The following is a 16485-nucleotide window of genomic DNA, read 5'->3' on the forward strand; positions in this document are numbered from 1 at the left end:
GTCTTTGTCTTAAAGATAATGTTGCATCGCTTTGTGTTCAATTTCAAATCACGTCAAATCAGATTTGGTAATGGAAAATGCCGATGAATTATTACAGACTGCAGTTACAGGTCCTCTCTCACTGTTTCTGTGATTTCTTTGCACTCTTGTGGTTCATATACACTCTGATGACAGAGACACGAGGCTATTTAGGACGATGCATATTAGGTTTTTTTTTTTATCTGTTTAGGTTTCTCTTGCTTCCACTTTTTGCTTCCGTGTTCATATTATCACATATGTACCAAATTAGCGCCTAAACTAAGTTAGAAGCTCCGAAGAATGTGTATTTGCATTGAGTACTGAACTCCCGAGAGCCTCTCGCCAGGATACATACTGTAAATAAAGAAAACCTGCAAAGTAACTCTCTGAATCCGTTTTTCTTTTTATTCCACCAAAATTTAGAGACCGGTATTACAAATGACAAATCTGCCTCATCTGGCTTTTAGGATATGTATTTTATACCATGTGCTTTGTTTGGAATTGGATAAGGAAAATCTTTCGGTGGGGAAATAACATTAAGGGGAGCAACAGAGGAAGGATCCCATTGGCCAGAAGTGTAAAAAATGATGATTTACATTATGGGCGATCAACACGACAACAATATACACTAATGTGAGGAAAATGATGTGAAGTGTTGAGTAACCGTACAGTTCCGTGCAACATGACCTTCTCTTCAACATAAAGATCAAACAGAACAGACAACAGAAACCTGTTTGTGTGTCATTAAAGGCTCCATTGTATTACATTGCTTTATCTTCATTTCAGTTGCTGCGGTCAAACTTTTTATTTAATCCCGCGAGCTAGGGCGCATATCTACGTTACAGTGACGTAGACGGAGACCTACGTTTCCGTAGCAACTGGGGCCGGTCCGTTAACTGCAGCGTTCGCTGTACTACCGGAGCTCATCGACGAGCTGGAGGAGGTTTGCCGTTGGTAACTGGATACCATCCTTGTTTCATAAAGCGCAGAGACACGGGGAAGACGCAGTATCGAGGCATCGAGCCCGCAGGTCCGTGCGGAGATGCTAAATATGTGGAAAGTCAGGGAGCTGGTGGACAAAGCGTGAGTACCCCGGGGCAGGTGGACTGCTCGCGCTAGCCACACGGCTAGGTGGCTGCTAAGTCTAACCGGCTAGACGGGCAGCATCAGCAGCTTTTATCCCTGACATCGAGAGGAGATCACGGCGATAGCCGTCAGCTGTTAGCTTTGGCTAGCTGCCAAACCCTGTAGCATTAATAGAAACTTGTGTTTTACAGTAGCCTCCCCGGTTTTACTCATTAACAGTAGTACATACTGACGGGGGAGAAGACAGCATTAGAAGCTGAAGTTTATTTATCTGTGACCCTGTGCAAAGCTGTGCTGTTGGCTAATTCCGCTAGCATTGCTAAACCCAGGTCGGCTGTGTTATCTGTAAATGTGGCTGCAGAATCACGCCCTCACCCACCCTGGTGGTGCCACTACCTCCACCCTGCATTCCCAGAACGTTATAAACTGATCAGAAACCCACGCATCAATCATTTATTGCATTTGTATAGTGAATTTTCTGCCACTTGGCTACCACCCGTATCCCTGAGTGTAGGCACACAGATCTAACGAGGCCCATTCCCCCATGGTACCACCGCTAGCTAGCCCTCAAACACATCACAGTTTAGTCAGGTTAGTTCATTCTTGTGTTGCAGCCTGCTGCATTGCATTGTTTGTTTGATCAATGCAAGACTCTTTGAAAGCTGTGCTATATGTTGCAAGGACAGTGTAGATTGCAATGTTTACTATGAAGTAATGTGGCTCTAATCGAGAAGGAGGGGGAAGAACAACAGCTTCCTGTCTTATCTCGACCGGATTGACCTATATGTCAATATCTTGGCTAACTAACGTTAAAATCGAAAATGTGGCAAAGATTCACAGAAAATACTCTTTCCTAACTTTCCTCAGTAGTTCTGTGAGACGACTAAGTTCACCTGCTTTGCGAAACAAACGCAAAAGACTTTAGATGATGATGATTTTACCTTCCAGAGTATGCAAGTTGGTAACTAAAATGTCACTATTCCAACTTAAAGGACACAGGAGCCTACTCTATGTGTATCTTAACTTACTTCACATATTAGAATTGGCATTTTAATTGAAATTAAAGAACCTCATTATACACCTATGCATAATGACTCCACTACCCACTTTGACCTCAATGATAAACACATAGTAAACTGATCAGCTTTCTGACAGTTTCAACCTAAAAACGGACAAATTGTAACCTTGTAAAAATAGAATTCATGGCAGAGCTGCTGTACTGGATTGCATTAAAATGCACAGGTGGTCATAATCTTATGCCAGATTGGTGTATATGAATAGCATGAATATGAGTAGTCAGTGCTTCTGCTGGTGTGAACACTTTTTTCTTAGATACTGGTTTAAAAAACTGGCTGTAATCTTCTTCATCTGCTATCATACAGGAATGGTTTGTTTTTTTATATAGCATTATTAGAATCAGAAAACTGTTTATTGCCAGGGACAGGTGAGAAGACAACAGTACTTGGAATTTGTCTTGGTGTCAGGTTAAAAACGTTAAAATGCAAAGGTGTGACACACAACAAATACTAAGTATGTAAAAAAAATAAAAAATAAAAAAATAATAAAATTGGCTGCAGCCAATCAGCTTCTCAGCAGATGCAGATGATGCGCCACAGCTTGGCCTTGTCCTTGGTTGTGGCTGCAGCAAATCAAACTGTGATGAAATGAAATTATTTTATTTTTTTTTAATGTATTTATTTATTTTTCTCCCTTCAGCTTATCCTGTGAGTTCAGGGTCGCCACAGTGTATCATTAGTCAGTGTATTGATTTGGCACAGTTTTTGTGCCAGATGCCCTTCCTGATGCAACCCTCCCCATTTTCTACGGGGTTTACAGCTAGGGATGGGGATGGGCTGTTGGGGGTTCAGTGTAATGCCCAGGGACACCTTGACATGTGGTCTGGAAGAGCGGGGTGCAAACCTCTGAGCCTATGGTTGATAGGCGGCCGCTCTACCAACTGAGTTAGTGCCATCCCCCAATATAGAATAAAATATTAATATATTAGCATTGTTATGGTACATTTCTCACTCTGTTAATCCCTAAGCTGTTACTGAGTAGTTTGTATTGTATTATTTATTTCCTTTTTTATATATCATCCAGTGCTTTGTCCAGTATTGAACTGATGTTGAGTATAGCAGTACAGATCACTGCATCTCCTTATTATCATCAAACAAGAAAAAAGCACTGAGTAAACAAATGGCCTTAGTAATAATGCTTACAGTGTTGTGGAATAACACACAATTTTAATAGAAAAAAACCCGACAATTTTAAACTAGTGTGTGCACACATGCATGCCTGTTTTCTGATGTGCAGTGTGGTCAGGACACAGGCTTTTAGAAAGTTGTCATTTATTATTCAGTGGGATTCATGTTGTCATCAGTAAGAACATTTGTTTGCTTTTATAAATAGTTATGTGGATGACATGCATGAATATGGTTACTGCTTGTGAAAATCCCATTTTCCTACGGTATGTATGTGGTTATAAATCTCATGCATAGTGTTTGTGTGTTTACATTCTATATATGGATAATCATTTGTTATTTAAGATTTTCTCTTTTTGAATTTGCATGCATTGTTTTTAAATATCTGTATTTTGGTGTGCCATCTGGAGGTGCTGATATTGGAGGAACCTGGCGCAGACATTTGCTGAACTGAATATGAAAGTATTCTGTTTAGAATTAACAGAATAACAGAAATGGAAATCAGAGGGTTTAACATTTACATGTTAGTAGGAATGCTAATAATTTATTGGTGTCATTTATGACGAAATTGTCTTCGTGCCAACAGCACAAATGTGGTGATGAACTACTCCGAGATCGAGTCCAAGGTGAGAGAGGCTACCAATGATGACCCCTGGGGACCCTCTGGACAACTAATGGGAGAAATAGCAAAGTATGGAACACGCAGTCGCTGCCCCTACACTTTTTGTCATAATCTCACATTTACACATAGTGTTTTTAAAGGAGAAATAAGAGTTCTGTTCGAAGTTAGGCCAACTCTGAAAATGCCCTGAAACCCGAACTTTCATTTAACTATACAGTTTAGGATTAATATTTTTTACGTGTGTGTGTGTGTGTAGATCTACCTTTATGTACGAGCAGTTCCCAGAGGTGATGAATATGCTGTGGACCAGGATGCTTAAGGACAATAAGAAGAATTGGAGACGAGTCTACAAGGTATGGTTACACTCTGGTTGTTTGCCAGTCGTACCCGTGTTGTATCTGCACTGTAGCAGTTTCGTGATTACATCTGAAGTATATTTTACTAATGCTATGCTAATCTTTATTATTATTATGATTTCCGTGTTCCATATATGTTTTTGGCAATTAACTTTGCAAACACACAATTAGGCTTATTAAGGACGTTTTTGGAACATGCTTTTTAATATTTAAATATTTTTTATACTAAATATTGATTTTTTTTTTTTATTATTATTATTTTTTTTGTAAGCAAAATTTTCGCATTCAAATGAATGAAGAGACTCTTCAGCTACTCTTCAGCTTTGCCATCTAAAACTCCCATTGGACACCATTATAATGGAGGTCCAGAAATTAAAAAGAATCTTCAAATAAATTAGATCACTATGTTTGGTGAAGCCACGCACAGTTTTTAATTGTGTTAATTATGTGGCACCACTTAAACATAGTCGTATTTCTCCTCCAAAATATTGTCCTTGGATAAATGAAAGCATCCTTGGTTTTAGGAGACATTGTTGTAAAGTAGTTTGTGGAAAACCTCAAGTAGACAGATTACTCCTTACGGAGCTGATCACATCTCCTAATGTCATGATTAAACAGGCCAGATCAGATTATTTCACCAGTCTTATATCTGTAAATAAGAAAAATCCTAAATTCCTGTTTGATACTCTGCTCTGGAAATGCCTGTGTACTCATCAGTTGACTGTAACAGATTTCTTCATCAGTAAAGTGCAAGACATCAGGGACAACATTTGTCCTCCCTCACACACCTATACTAGAGGTTCTCCTCTCCACACTTGGTCCTGTTTTTTTCTTGTCACCCTACAGGGCATTAAGGTTTTGTTAAAAAAGAGCCCTGTTGACATTGTTCCAACCACTTTCCTTTTAAATGTTACTGATTCACTTGTCTGGTAATTTCACTCCTTTAAAACAAGCTGTAGTGAACAACATTCTTAAAAAGAAACTTGTATCCTTCTGACCCTATAAACTACAGGCCCATATATAAATTGCCTTTCATGTCCAAAATTTTAGAAAAAAAGGTAGCCCAACAACTTTCCACTTATCTGCATCATCATCAAATCTTGAACCAGTTTCAATCAGATTTCCTCAAAATGCACTCAACAGAGAAAGCCTTTCTTAAAGTGTCAAGTAACATTTTGATGGTGGGAGACTAGGGCCAGTACACTGTTGGTTTTACTGGATCTAACCTCAGCATTTGATACAGTTGACCAAACATTTTTCATAAACTGTCTCCAAAATGTTATTGGTTTGTCTGGCTCTGTACCTCAGTGGTTTTCTCCGTATCTTACAGATAAAACTTTTTCTGTTGCGATAAACTAGATAATGTCTGACTCAGTGCCACAGGGATCGGTTGTAGGTCCCTTGCTGTTTTTATTGTATATGACACCCCTTGCTCGTATTATTCAGTGTTTTAAGAATGTCTTGTCACTTATATGCTGATGATAATCAGCTATATTGTTCTGGAGTGGTTGGGCAACACCTGCCTTCAAGTAAATCCAAAAAATATGGAAACTGATCGTTGCCCCACATACAATAATTCCGCAGATCAGGCCAATTCTTGGTTCTTTGGGCCCATCTGTTCAGTCAAGACTCAGGAACCTTGGTGTTGTATTTGATAAATCTATGCCCTTAGATCCGCATTCAGGACAGATGGTCAAAAACTGTTCAATCATCTACAGCATATTTCTGAAGTGAGGAAAATGTCGTCCAGTGTACTGTAGATTTAGAGATGGTACATGCTTTTGTCTCATCTCGTTGGGACTATTGTAATTCACCCTTTACTGGTCTTAACAAACTTGTTTAGGGCCTTCAGGTTGTTCAAAACTCTGCAGCTTTTATGGCTTTTTTACATTTTGTAAAGCACTATGTGATTTTATCTAATAGATTTTATCTATTTTATTTTGCACATTTTGTGTAGCCTGTACCTGTCTTCAGCAAATATGAGTGAATCAGCAGATGTAAATCTCTCGTTGCCATGGTAATGGACACAGCTGAATCAGGACCATGTGATCAGCCTCAGTGCTGTGTCCAAACACTTTACCTGACAGTTTTTCACATGACACACACACACATTTAAATAGTAAAATTAGTTTGTGGTGACTCTACGGGACATAATCACACACTAACACAGACAGGAAACACACTTTAAAAAGAAAAGTATTTTTGATACTTTTAAAACATTTTTTACATTTAAATGGTAAAATTCGTTTGTGGTTTTAATCTACCTGCAGTAATAGGTCCAGGTTCACTGATTGGACAGTTGCTAGTACTCTTCTACTTTTTCCCTATTGAGATGTAAATGTTTCTGCAAACTTTGACTTACTGAGATTTCAGCTTTAACATGATGTCATAGAAGTTTATAAATTCTACTTTTCTTCAGGTGTTTGACTTAAACTCAGCTATAACATTTCTACAGTTTCTGGGATTTTTATGCTACTATGTCATGTTAGATCTACTCGAGGCAAAACAGTTCCCTTTGAGTTCCAAATCCAAATCCAAAGACCTGTATCTATTATATTCCACAGTTCACACTACATGACATAGAAATTACCTTTACACCTCCATACACCATTTTGTCATGAGGCACAGATCAGAAAAACTGTATAAAAACCTTTCTATTCTTCACAGGAGCACTGTTGCCTCAATAATCATTTGTTGCTTTATCAGAGCTTCAAATGATCTCTGCAGAGATGTAGACATTTTTAAAATGTCATCATAGGTTATATGCAGATTGTTTTGTAAAAGTGGCAGTGTTTTCCATCTTCATATGAATTCATAACACAATAAAATTGTGAAGAATATCTGAATAGTTTTCGAAAGGATTGTAAACAGGATTATTCTGAAGAGAAATTAGGCCACATTTAAGAGAGGTAATATAGTTCAGAGCTGGAAACACTTATTATAATTATACATTCCACTTGACAAGGTCAGTAATGTAGAACTAACTTCAGATATTTTTTTAGAGAAGATTATTTCTTACTGAGTAACATTGACTATTTCCCCGATTCCATTCTTCATGTTATCTATCTTCATCTCTTGGTCTGCCAGGCTTTGCTGCTGCTCGCCTATCTGATCAGAAATGGGTCTGAAAGAGTTGTCACCAGTGCCAGAGAACACATCTACGACCTGCGATCTCTAGAAAACTACCACTTCATTGGTGAGTCTTTCAAAGAAAATTCGCTTCCACTAAAACAAAAGAACAAAATATTAATCCCTATATCTAACTTGGGTACCAAAGAGATGTCTTACAGTGAAAATTAATTTTGCTCCTAATTCTATCTACCCATCAGTCTCAATAACCCATAATCAAAAAGTGGAACACAGAAGACTTAAACTTAAAATATATAAGCTGTATATTGAATAAAAATGAATGGCCCTTATATCTGATTACTATAATGTAAATAAGGAGTAAAGTTTTAATAAACTTGAATTGAGTTTGAACACCATTATTAAGACATGCATTCTCTACATGATCGAACTCTTTGTTTCATATGTTAAGGCATTCACTGTAGGTGGCAGGTGCATATTTGGCTCCATTTATTTCAGTATTAGCATCCATTGTGACCCCATCTCCCTCTCTGCCTCCATTGGTTGTGTTCCTTTCTGCTTTACCTGCAATGCACATTTGAGCCCAGAGCACATATCCTTAATACATCCCCTTAATTTCTGAATCACAAAGGATTCATGCTCTGAGGAACATGAAAACATATGTTCAGTTTCAAGACAAGACCAGGATTACTGGTGATGGGTCAAAATAAGGTGTCACCAAAATTACTATCCAGAGTGTGCTTGTGTGTGTCCAGATGAGAATGGTAAGGACCAAGGCATTAATGTGCGCCAGAAGGTAAAAGAGATGGTTGAGTTCATCCAGGATGACGACAGATTGAGAGAGGAGAGGAAGAAAGCCAAGAAGAACAAAGATAAATATATTGGAGTCTCTTCTGATAGTATGGGAGGAGGAGTTGGCAGCTTTAAGAACTGTAAGTAATTCACTGCATTCCTTTTGAAAATTTGACATGTGGATTAAAATGAGGAGCAACCTGACCTACAGAAATCAAATTTCAACGGAGCAAGGATTTTGTATAAAACATGCTTGTGAACTAATTTATGTTTTTAAAATCAAACTTGAATTATTTGTACCAGAATTAATGTTTTTTATTCCAATTGTTTAATACATTTTTTACCTGCGAACTCTGAGTGAATTAAAGTTACTGGATCAAGACAATCAATAAAAAATATATTATGCCTAATGCTGACACCATGGTTTGTTTAATGATCAGCAACTCTGATTATTCCTTTTAGTGCCATTATATTTATTACACAAAGATCTTTACTTGTTAACCAAAGTTAGGATGTGTATATTCAGTATGCAAATGCACAATTTTACAAAGTCTCTCTTTCTTTTTCTGTCTACCTCCTCTCAGCTAATGAGCTAGATCGGAGTAAGTGGGATGAGGACTGGGATAAGAGCAGAGGAGCCTTCCCCTTTAGTGAGAAGCTTGGAGAGATCAGTGACAAGATAGGCAGCACCATCGATGACACACTTAACAAGTTCAGGAAGAAGGAACGAGACGACTCACCCGATAGAATCAGGTATATTTACACATGGACATTGTCCATGTGATTGCTTTTATAAATATTTTACAAAAAATATCTAAACAAATACTTTCAAATAGCCAATGCCTAAGCCAAAAATAATACAAAGGTATGATTTCCTTTTATAGTTTCGTGTTTTTATATCAATAGCAAATTCGCTTCCTTTCCTAAAAGATCTTTTTTTTTTTTCCTCTGGATTATGAGTTATCCATTACACACCGTAACAGTGAGGTACAGAGATGAATCTATCCAGGCATACAATAATTGCAAGGCAGCAAAATGATAAGTAGGGAAATTTCCTCAGTGCTGTTTCTCATATATCCTTCATCTGGTTGCCATAGTGACAATGACGATGACAGAACATCGAGAAACGGTAGACAGGAAACCCTTGAGTTTAAAGATGAGGAGGAGACTGTCACAACAAAGAGCATCCAGATCACACAAGCAACGGAAACCACAACCACGACTACACGGAAACGCAGCGGAGCAGCAAGCAGCAAGACTCTGGACCTGGGTGCTGCAGCCCACTACACCGGAGACAAAAGCCCAGAGGAGAAGGTATCCAAATATTCGTGTTTTTCCAAATGTGGTACACATTTCAAAAAAGAAAATCATACATGTAATATTTTTGTCACTCTCTTCTCTCTTTAGTCATCAGTCAAACCGTCTTCCAGTAGTGGTCTGGCTGACTTGTTAGTGATCGAGTCATCATCCAATCAGAGCACGACAACAGGTAATTGCTAAAATACATACACAGATAATCCATAAAACTTGTTTTAAAACCTGGTCTGGAGTGTGCAACTGTTTTGAGACTTGTTACAACAGTCTTTTTGTATGTGTGGATATCTGTGCATCCAGGTGGGAGCTCAGACCTCATTGGTGGCTTTGCTGACTTCTCCTCTCCTGCAGCATCTGCCAGTCTCCCAGCCTCCACTGGTAAACTTTTTCCTACTCTAATTATAAGGTGTTTTCACAACTGTAGTTTCCTTTAGTTGTTCAGTTTATTGGTTCCCTAGGATTACTAGGCTTCAGAATGACTGTAAAGAGACAAATGGATTTCTCACTTAACAGCCATAGCATTAATACCATCTGATGAATGTTATGTCGTGGGGGACATAGGAAAAATATGTTGCCCATGGTTGAAGGTTTTCAGAACACAGAGCTTATAGGGCTGTTTAGCCACAGGGCACTGAGTATCCATGCTGACCCCTGTTCTGGTTTTTCAAACAGAAGTGAAATTTCAAAATTAGTTGTTAAAAAACAGAATTAGTAAATGTCTTCTATGTTCAAAAAAAACAAAACAAAACAGAAAACTCATATATATAATTTTAACATACTTTACACAGATTATACAGATTTTTTTCTTTTCCAGCAGTTGCAGTCTAGTTGCTGGGTCCAGGTGAGGGTTTAATTAACAGCTTTGATTCCAGCCCAGATGAACTCTACAAACTGGGCAATAGCACCCAACTTTGTTTTAACTGAATCACATAGGTCAAAGATAAAGGTCCCCTTATGTGCTGTAAAATACTAATGTGCTACTTTTGTATGTGTTTTTATAAAGGAATAAGTGTACATAAAGTCACAGTGAATGAGTATGTGGTTTCCTGCTGCAAATTGTTTTTACAGTCAAAACAATATATGTCACTACTTTCTTGTGGGCAGCTGCTGCACCATCAAATGGAAATGGAGAATTTGGAGACTGGAGCGCCTTCCCAGCCAATCAACCTGCTTCGTCTTGCTTTGCTCCCTCTCAGCCCCTCACTGAGCTGTTTGGCAGTCTTCAGTCACCCACAGCCCCAGCTTCTAATCCCACCACCATTTCACCTTCAGCTGAGCTGTTTGACCTGATGGGTGGACTTAACCATCAGTTAACTAATCCCCATACAACACTGAATGCATCTCAGAGCATGACTTTTTCTCTAGGAGGGGTGACGCCAGGAGCGTCTGTTGCCATGCCCACAGTACCCCTTTCTCGCTCTCAACAGGTATGGACAGCTTGAGTGAAACTGTCAGGAAATCTCAAAATCGTGTAGGTAGTGAATTCCATCAAGAGATGGAATTATTAATTCAATATTACAATAATGAGACATTCAGCATTGCTTTAATATATGTTAGTGCCCCTTTTAAAGAATGATTTTCTTATTCTTGTTTTTGTTTTCAGTGATCTTTTGCTGTGTATGATTTATCTAATTATATTCAATGGAGAAGTGTAAAATCCGAAGAATGAATCATGGCAACTGGACTACTTTCTCCCTGTTCCCACCTCCCACCTTAATGAAACCTTTTCAGGCCAGGGTGGAACAAAAGGCCACTCTGGAGGATATAACTGGGTTCCCTAGCCACTTTATTCAGACTGAAGAAGCTGCTTGGATAAGTAGCAAAACATTTCTAACCAAGAAGAAAGAAGTCTAGTTGACATGATTCAGTCTTTGCATAACCAAACCTGGATGATTGAGAATCTTCACTGACGTAAAGTGTAAAATGTACTTATTTCAGAGCTTAGGAGGGGTGACATCTCAGCAGTCCATAGGACAACAGCAGAAGGCTGGGGCTGGATGTCAGGGAGCATTAGGGTCAACATGGTCTGACCCCTCAGTAAACATCAGCCTGGATTTCTTATCAGCAGGCATCAACCCCACGAAGACACCCCCCTCACTCAACAACATCATCCAGCAACAAGGTATTATGTTCCAGACTGGAATTAAATTTCTGTGTGCCGAGGTAAACCAGATATTGGTATTCTGCAGGGTATCAGCAGGTTTTGAAAAGCATTGACTTTAGTTTCCCCCCTAAAATTTTAAATGTCTTACTTTTGGTAGGGAATTATTGAATATTTTGTGTGAATTTCAGCACAGACTATATGGAAATCGCCAGCAAAACTGAAATACTGATTGTCTGATTGCTTAGGAACTAATATAGTCAACAGCTGCGATATACTGACAAAACTTTAACAGGAATATCAGAGAATTAAGAGATATGGCAAAATATTTTTAGACCATAATAATCCCCCCTGGTTTTCATGGATATCTTTTTACTGTGGCTAATTTGGGGGAACCCTGCAGAATTCCTGTTATGGGTGTGTGTTGTTGATCATCTAACTAAACCAATCTATGATGATTTAACCACTCAATTACAGTAACTCCCTGCTCACTTATTTCTGTGCAGGAGTGCCTCCCATTAACATGTTGGCCCAGAATTTTGGAGGACTGAACCTCAACTCTTCGCCCCATGTGACACCTGTTAGACCACCAGCCAATCCTATGATGGCAGGCAATCCTTTGACCATGGGCATGCCCACATCGGTGACAACTGGGATGCCTGTGTCTTTGGCAGCTAGTATGCCACCTTCAATGACTACAGGAACCATAGGGATGGGGGGACTTCCTGTAAACCAAGGCATGATGGGAATGAACATGAGCATGAATATGGGCATGACCGCTCCAGTGATGATGGGTGGAATGGCTGGTATGGGTGTGTCAGGAGTCGGGATGGGCCTTGCACACTCCATCAGCCCAGCCATGGTTCCACCCAAACAAGATGCCTTTGCTAACTTTGGCAGTTTGGGGAAATGAAGAAGTGCAAATGTGTGCGTGAGTGTGAGCGTGCATGTCTGACGGTGTGATTGAGTGAACCACAGAAGGATCGTTGCACTTAAAGACCTTGCATGTTTCTTTCTCTTTTTCTGCTCTTTGGTGCGAAGTGGCACTGGCGATCATTCACTATCCCAGTGTATTGACGTGACACTGGAAGTAAGGCAGAGGGGTCACTGGTACCCCTCACCCAGTGATGTTTGATGTGTGAATTTATGTCACACAAAGAACCTGGTGACCAGATGTAAACCAGAAAAGCAAAGATTTTCTTAACTTGCAGCCTCTAGTCATTGCTTCCCTGTGTGGAAAGATTCTGAGCTCTACTCGTTTTACACATAAACTGCAGTATACAGTAAAACCCTTTTGTTACTGAAATCACCACAAAACCTTTTACTCTGTAGCTGCATAGAGAATTTAAGTTAAATCAGATTAGAATGACATTGCTGCCTTAGTTTTCCCTCTTAGCCTGAAATATCATAATTTATAGTGTCAACCAAACCTGGTAAATCCATTACATGACTGCCAGGGGCTGGCTTTTACAATTTTCTTATGCTGCTTGTGCATACAGTTATGACACATTCATATGGTATCAGATAAATTAAACAAGTTCATGTCTGAAAGGGGCTTCACAGTATCTGGAGTAAAGGATGTCATACTCTATTTCTCCAGCAGAGGACAGGATGAGTATGCGGTGGCATTATGTGGGTATGAGCTATATTTATGAGGATGAATTTCATATTACATTATTTTTCACCCTGCCTGCTCTCCTCCTTCGATCAGACTTGTTGCCATTCACAGTAGGTGGATGAATGTGACACATTCATTTTTATTAAGGTTTTTTTTCTCTCTCTTTTTTTTTTTTTTTTTTTTTACTACTGCTAACTGAATTAAATTTTTTTATGCCACCTGCCATTATTTCACTTTCAACATACTTTCTGACACATGAAGCTACAAGACCAAATTAAAGTCCTCTACAGGTCTCCTACAGTTAAATGCACACAGCAGATGTTTTGGAACAACCCATTGAAGAAATCACTCAAATAAGTTTTACCTTTCACTTTTTCTTAATTAAAAATACTGTTTGACACATAATATAAATTGGAGGGACTGGATTTTTTTTTTTTTTTTTTTATCCCATCATTAGCGACATTTTAATAAAGGATTTCTGTGGATTGCTAAGACCAACTAAAGGGTTTGGGAGTGTTTGCTTGAGAAACGACTGAATAAGTGTGTGTGACTTTGTGTATGGGTGTATTTTTTTCTGTTTGATGTGCAAACACGGCAAGTAGAGCCTCTTGTCAGTTTCTGGGGCACTGCTCTCCAAATGACCAAATCTTTATTTTGTTACTCTCAGAAGGATGACTCCATAGCTATTAGTTTAATATTTTGTTAGTTTATTTGTAAGGTTATGTTCATATGGGAGAGCTACTAATATTGTTATTCAGTTGAAGAAATTACATTTTTATTTCTCTCTCGTAACAGTTTCATTTGATTGTACTCTTATTTTCTGGACTTCATTCAAAATTAAATTAAATTATAACATTTAAGATTATGCTTTTTGTTTTGTTTTTTCATTTTTTGTCTTTTTAGTCTTAATGATATTTTGATCATAAACAACCTTATACTATAGTGGCTACAATAATTTAGAATTGTGACTTATTCCTTTTGACTAAAAATTGTTTTTCCTTTACTACCTCAGTTTTTTTCTTATGTAGTCTTAACCTAGACTATGACATAATGTCTTATACGTTTTGTAGTATGTCTGAGTATTTTGTCATTCCTTCAGTTGGGTGCAATAGTTTGCATCCCCTTATCCTGAAATGAGAAAAAGAAATTAATTTTTAAAAGTTCCTTAACTGTTTTTGTTTTGATGATATAAGACCTTATTTACCAATTGACTGTGCATTATTATGTTAGACTTAAGTTTGCACCCCCTTACATGCCATTTCAGACCTAGCTAATGCTAAATCAAAACAATAATAAATGCACGTTCAGTTAGTACAAATGTTCTTTCACCATCAAAACTAACAAAATGGTCAGTGAGTGCATAAAAAAGGTTATAGCAAATTAATGAAAATTACATTGGTGCAAAAGTTTGCAACCCCCTGACAATTTAACATTTATTTCTGATGAGAACAACTGTACTACCTGCATTTGCATTACAATTTACATTGAGAAAAATGTTTTAGTCTTTTTGACTTTTCAGAATAAGGGGATGCCCTCTTTTGCAATCAACTGTAACTTTTTCTATGGTGATATGCTAATGGTTTTCCTCTGATAAGTGATGTATGTACACCGTTGCCCATAAAGTTGGAATAATATTGTTTGCAGACACATTCCTCTCTTTTACAAAGGTTAATTATGGTGATTTTCACTGTGATATGTTTGGAAGAGATTGATCAATAAACTTTTAAGAAGATATACACTTTATCTGCCAAGAATAAATCACATTGTCACAATAATTTAAGGAGAAGAGGTAAAAAATATTTCATTCCGACTTTATCGGCAACACTGTAGTAAGTATGTAGTAGAGAAGTAGCTTTTATTGTGAGAACTTTAACTTACATATAACTCCAGAACAGGCAAATTGAAATAGATTATCCAGCAGTTGCTTGTTCAGGCACACACTGAGCAGTATTTTCATTTGGTGTTTTGTCATATTTATTTTTATTTAAACAGCTTCCCTGTTACCCTTCATATTTCTAAGAATATCATAATATGAATAATCCCTCTTGTTTTTTTTCTATACCTGCAAGCAAACAAACCAATCAGTCTCAGCGTGACTCCTTCAGATGTGAAACAGATGCAGTCTTCTTTCCAAGAGAAGAATGGACACCTCAAACCACCGATTAATGCCTTTATGGTGTGCTCCTGTATCCACTGAAAAACTTCGAGCAGTGTTACCCCGCATGCCAACATGAATAACATCCATATTCAGATCAGCTGTGAGTGGTCCAAGCTGAACAATGAACAGAAGTGGGTCAAAAACTCAAGGCGATGTATAAGCTGCAGTTTCTTGGTATAAACAGTTTCACAAACATGGCAACAGCTGACAGTAACTATAGCATAGGAACCATTTCTGCAATATGTCATGCAAATATACTGTACAGTAAATACAGTTTGAAGCTTTTCTGGGATGTATGGAGGTTTTTTGGTTTCTATTTGCTCTTTGCTCTAAACGAGGGATTTTGCTTTGTCATCTGCCCATTTCACTGCCTATGTTATGATTTATCAAACATAAGGACAATTAAAATCTAGAGAGGTGGAGGTCTGCTCTGGAAATCAGAGGAATAAAGATTAGCCACAGCAAGACTGTGTGTGTGTGTGTGTGAGAGAGAGAGAGAGAGAGAGAATGAGGGACCCAGGTGGAACGGTGAGGTTACAGGGAGCAGAGTTGGAGAAGGTGCAGGACTTTAAGTACTTAGGGTCAACGGTTCAGAGCAACAGAGAGTGTGGAAAAGAGGTGAAGAGGCGAGTGCAAGCAGGTTGGAACGGGTGGAGAAAAGTGTCAGGTGTTGTGTAATAAAAGAGTATCAGCGAGAATGAACGCGAAGGTGTTCAAGACGTTGCTGAGGCCAGCGATGTGGTTTGGCTTAGAGACAGTGGCACTGAAGAAAAGACAGGAGGCAGAGCTTAAGATGTTGAGGTTCTCTTTGGGAGTGACAAGGATGGACAGGATCAGAAATGAGTACATCAAAGGGACAGCTCATGTTAGATGTTTTGGAGATAAAGTCAGAGAGGCCAGATTGAGGTGGTTTGGACATGTTTAGAGGATAGAGGAGAGACTGAATATATCGGTAGAAGGATGTAGTGAGAGAGGACATGAAGCTAGTTGGTGTGAGAGAAGAGGATGCAGAGGACAGGGTTAGATGGAGGTCCGTGAATCGCTGGGGCAACCCCTGAACGTGAACAGCGGAAAGGAAAAAAAGAAGACATAAGGACAATTGAGTAAAAAGTGCAAACCTTTAATTATAGTG

The 16485-nt window shown here is 38.5% G+C and overlaps 1 protein-coding gene across 2 annotated transcripts; it reads left to right on the forward strand.

The window, feature by feature from the left end:
* The first annotated feature begins 886 nt into the window (after positions 1 to 886).
* On the forward strand, positions 887 to 15623 carry LOC137108139 (clathrin interactor 1-like). Of its 2 annotated transcripts, XM_067492476.1 has the most exons (12): positions 887 to 1101; positions 3892 to 3996; positions 4184 to 4280; positions 7371 to 7479; positions 8126 to 8302; positions 8747 to 8915; positions 9260 to 9476; positions 9570 to 9651; positions 9777 to 9854; positions 10581 to 10903; positions 11415 to 11598; positions 12084 to 15619. In XM_067492476.1, exons 1-12 carry the CDS (start codon positions 1061 to 1063, stop codon positions 12488 to 12490), a joined length of 1989 nt encoding a protein of 662 aa, XP_067348577.1. In that variant the 5' UTR covers positions 887 to 1060; the 3' UTR covers positions 12491 to 15619. The 2 variants fall into 2 exon arrangements, with proteins under 2 accessions (XP_067348577.1, XP_067348578.1); XM_067492477.1 differs by lacking the exon at positions 8126 to 8302 and having other exon boundaries at positions 12084 to 15623.
* Positions 15624 to 16485: the final 862 nt, after the last annotated feature.

This window comes from Channa argus, chromosome 22 (genome assembly GCF_033026475.1).
Source record: "Channa argus isolate prfri chromosome 22, Channa argus male v1.0, whole genome shotgun sequence".
In the NCBI taxonomy this organism is placed as follows: domain Eukaryota; kingdom Metazoa; phylum Chordata; class Actinopteri; order Anabantiformes; family Channidae; genus Channa; species Channa argus.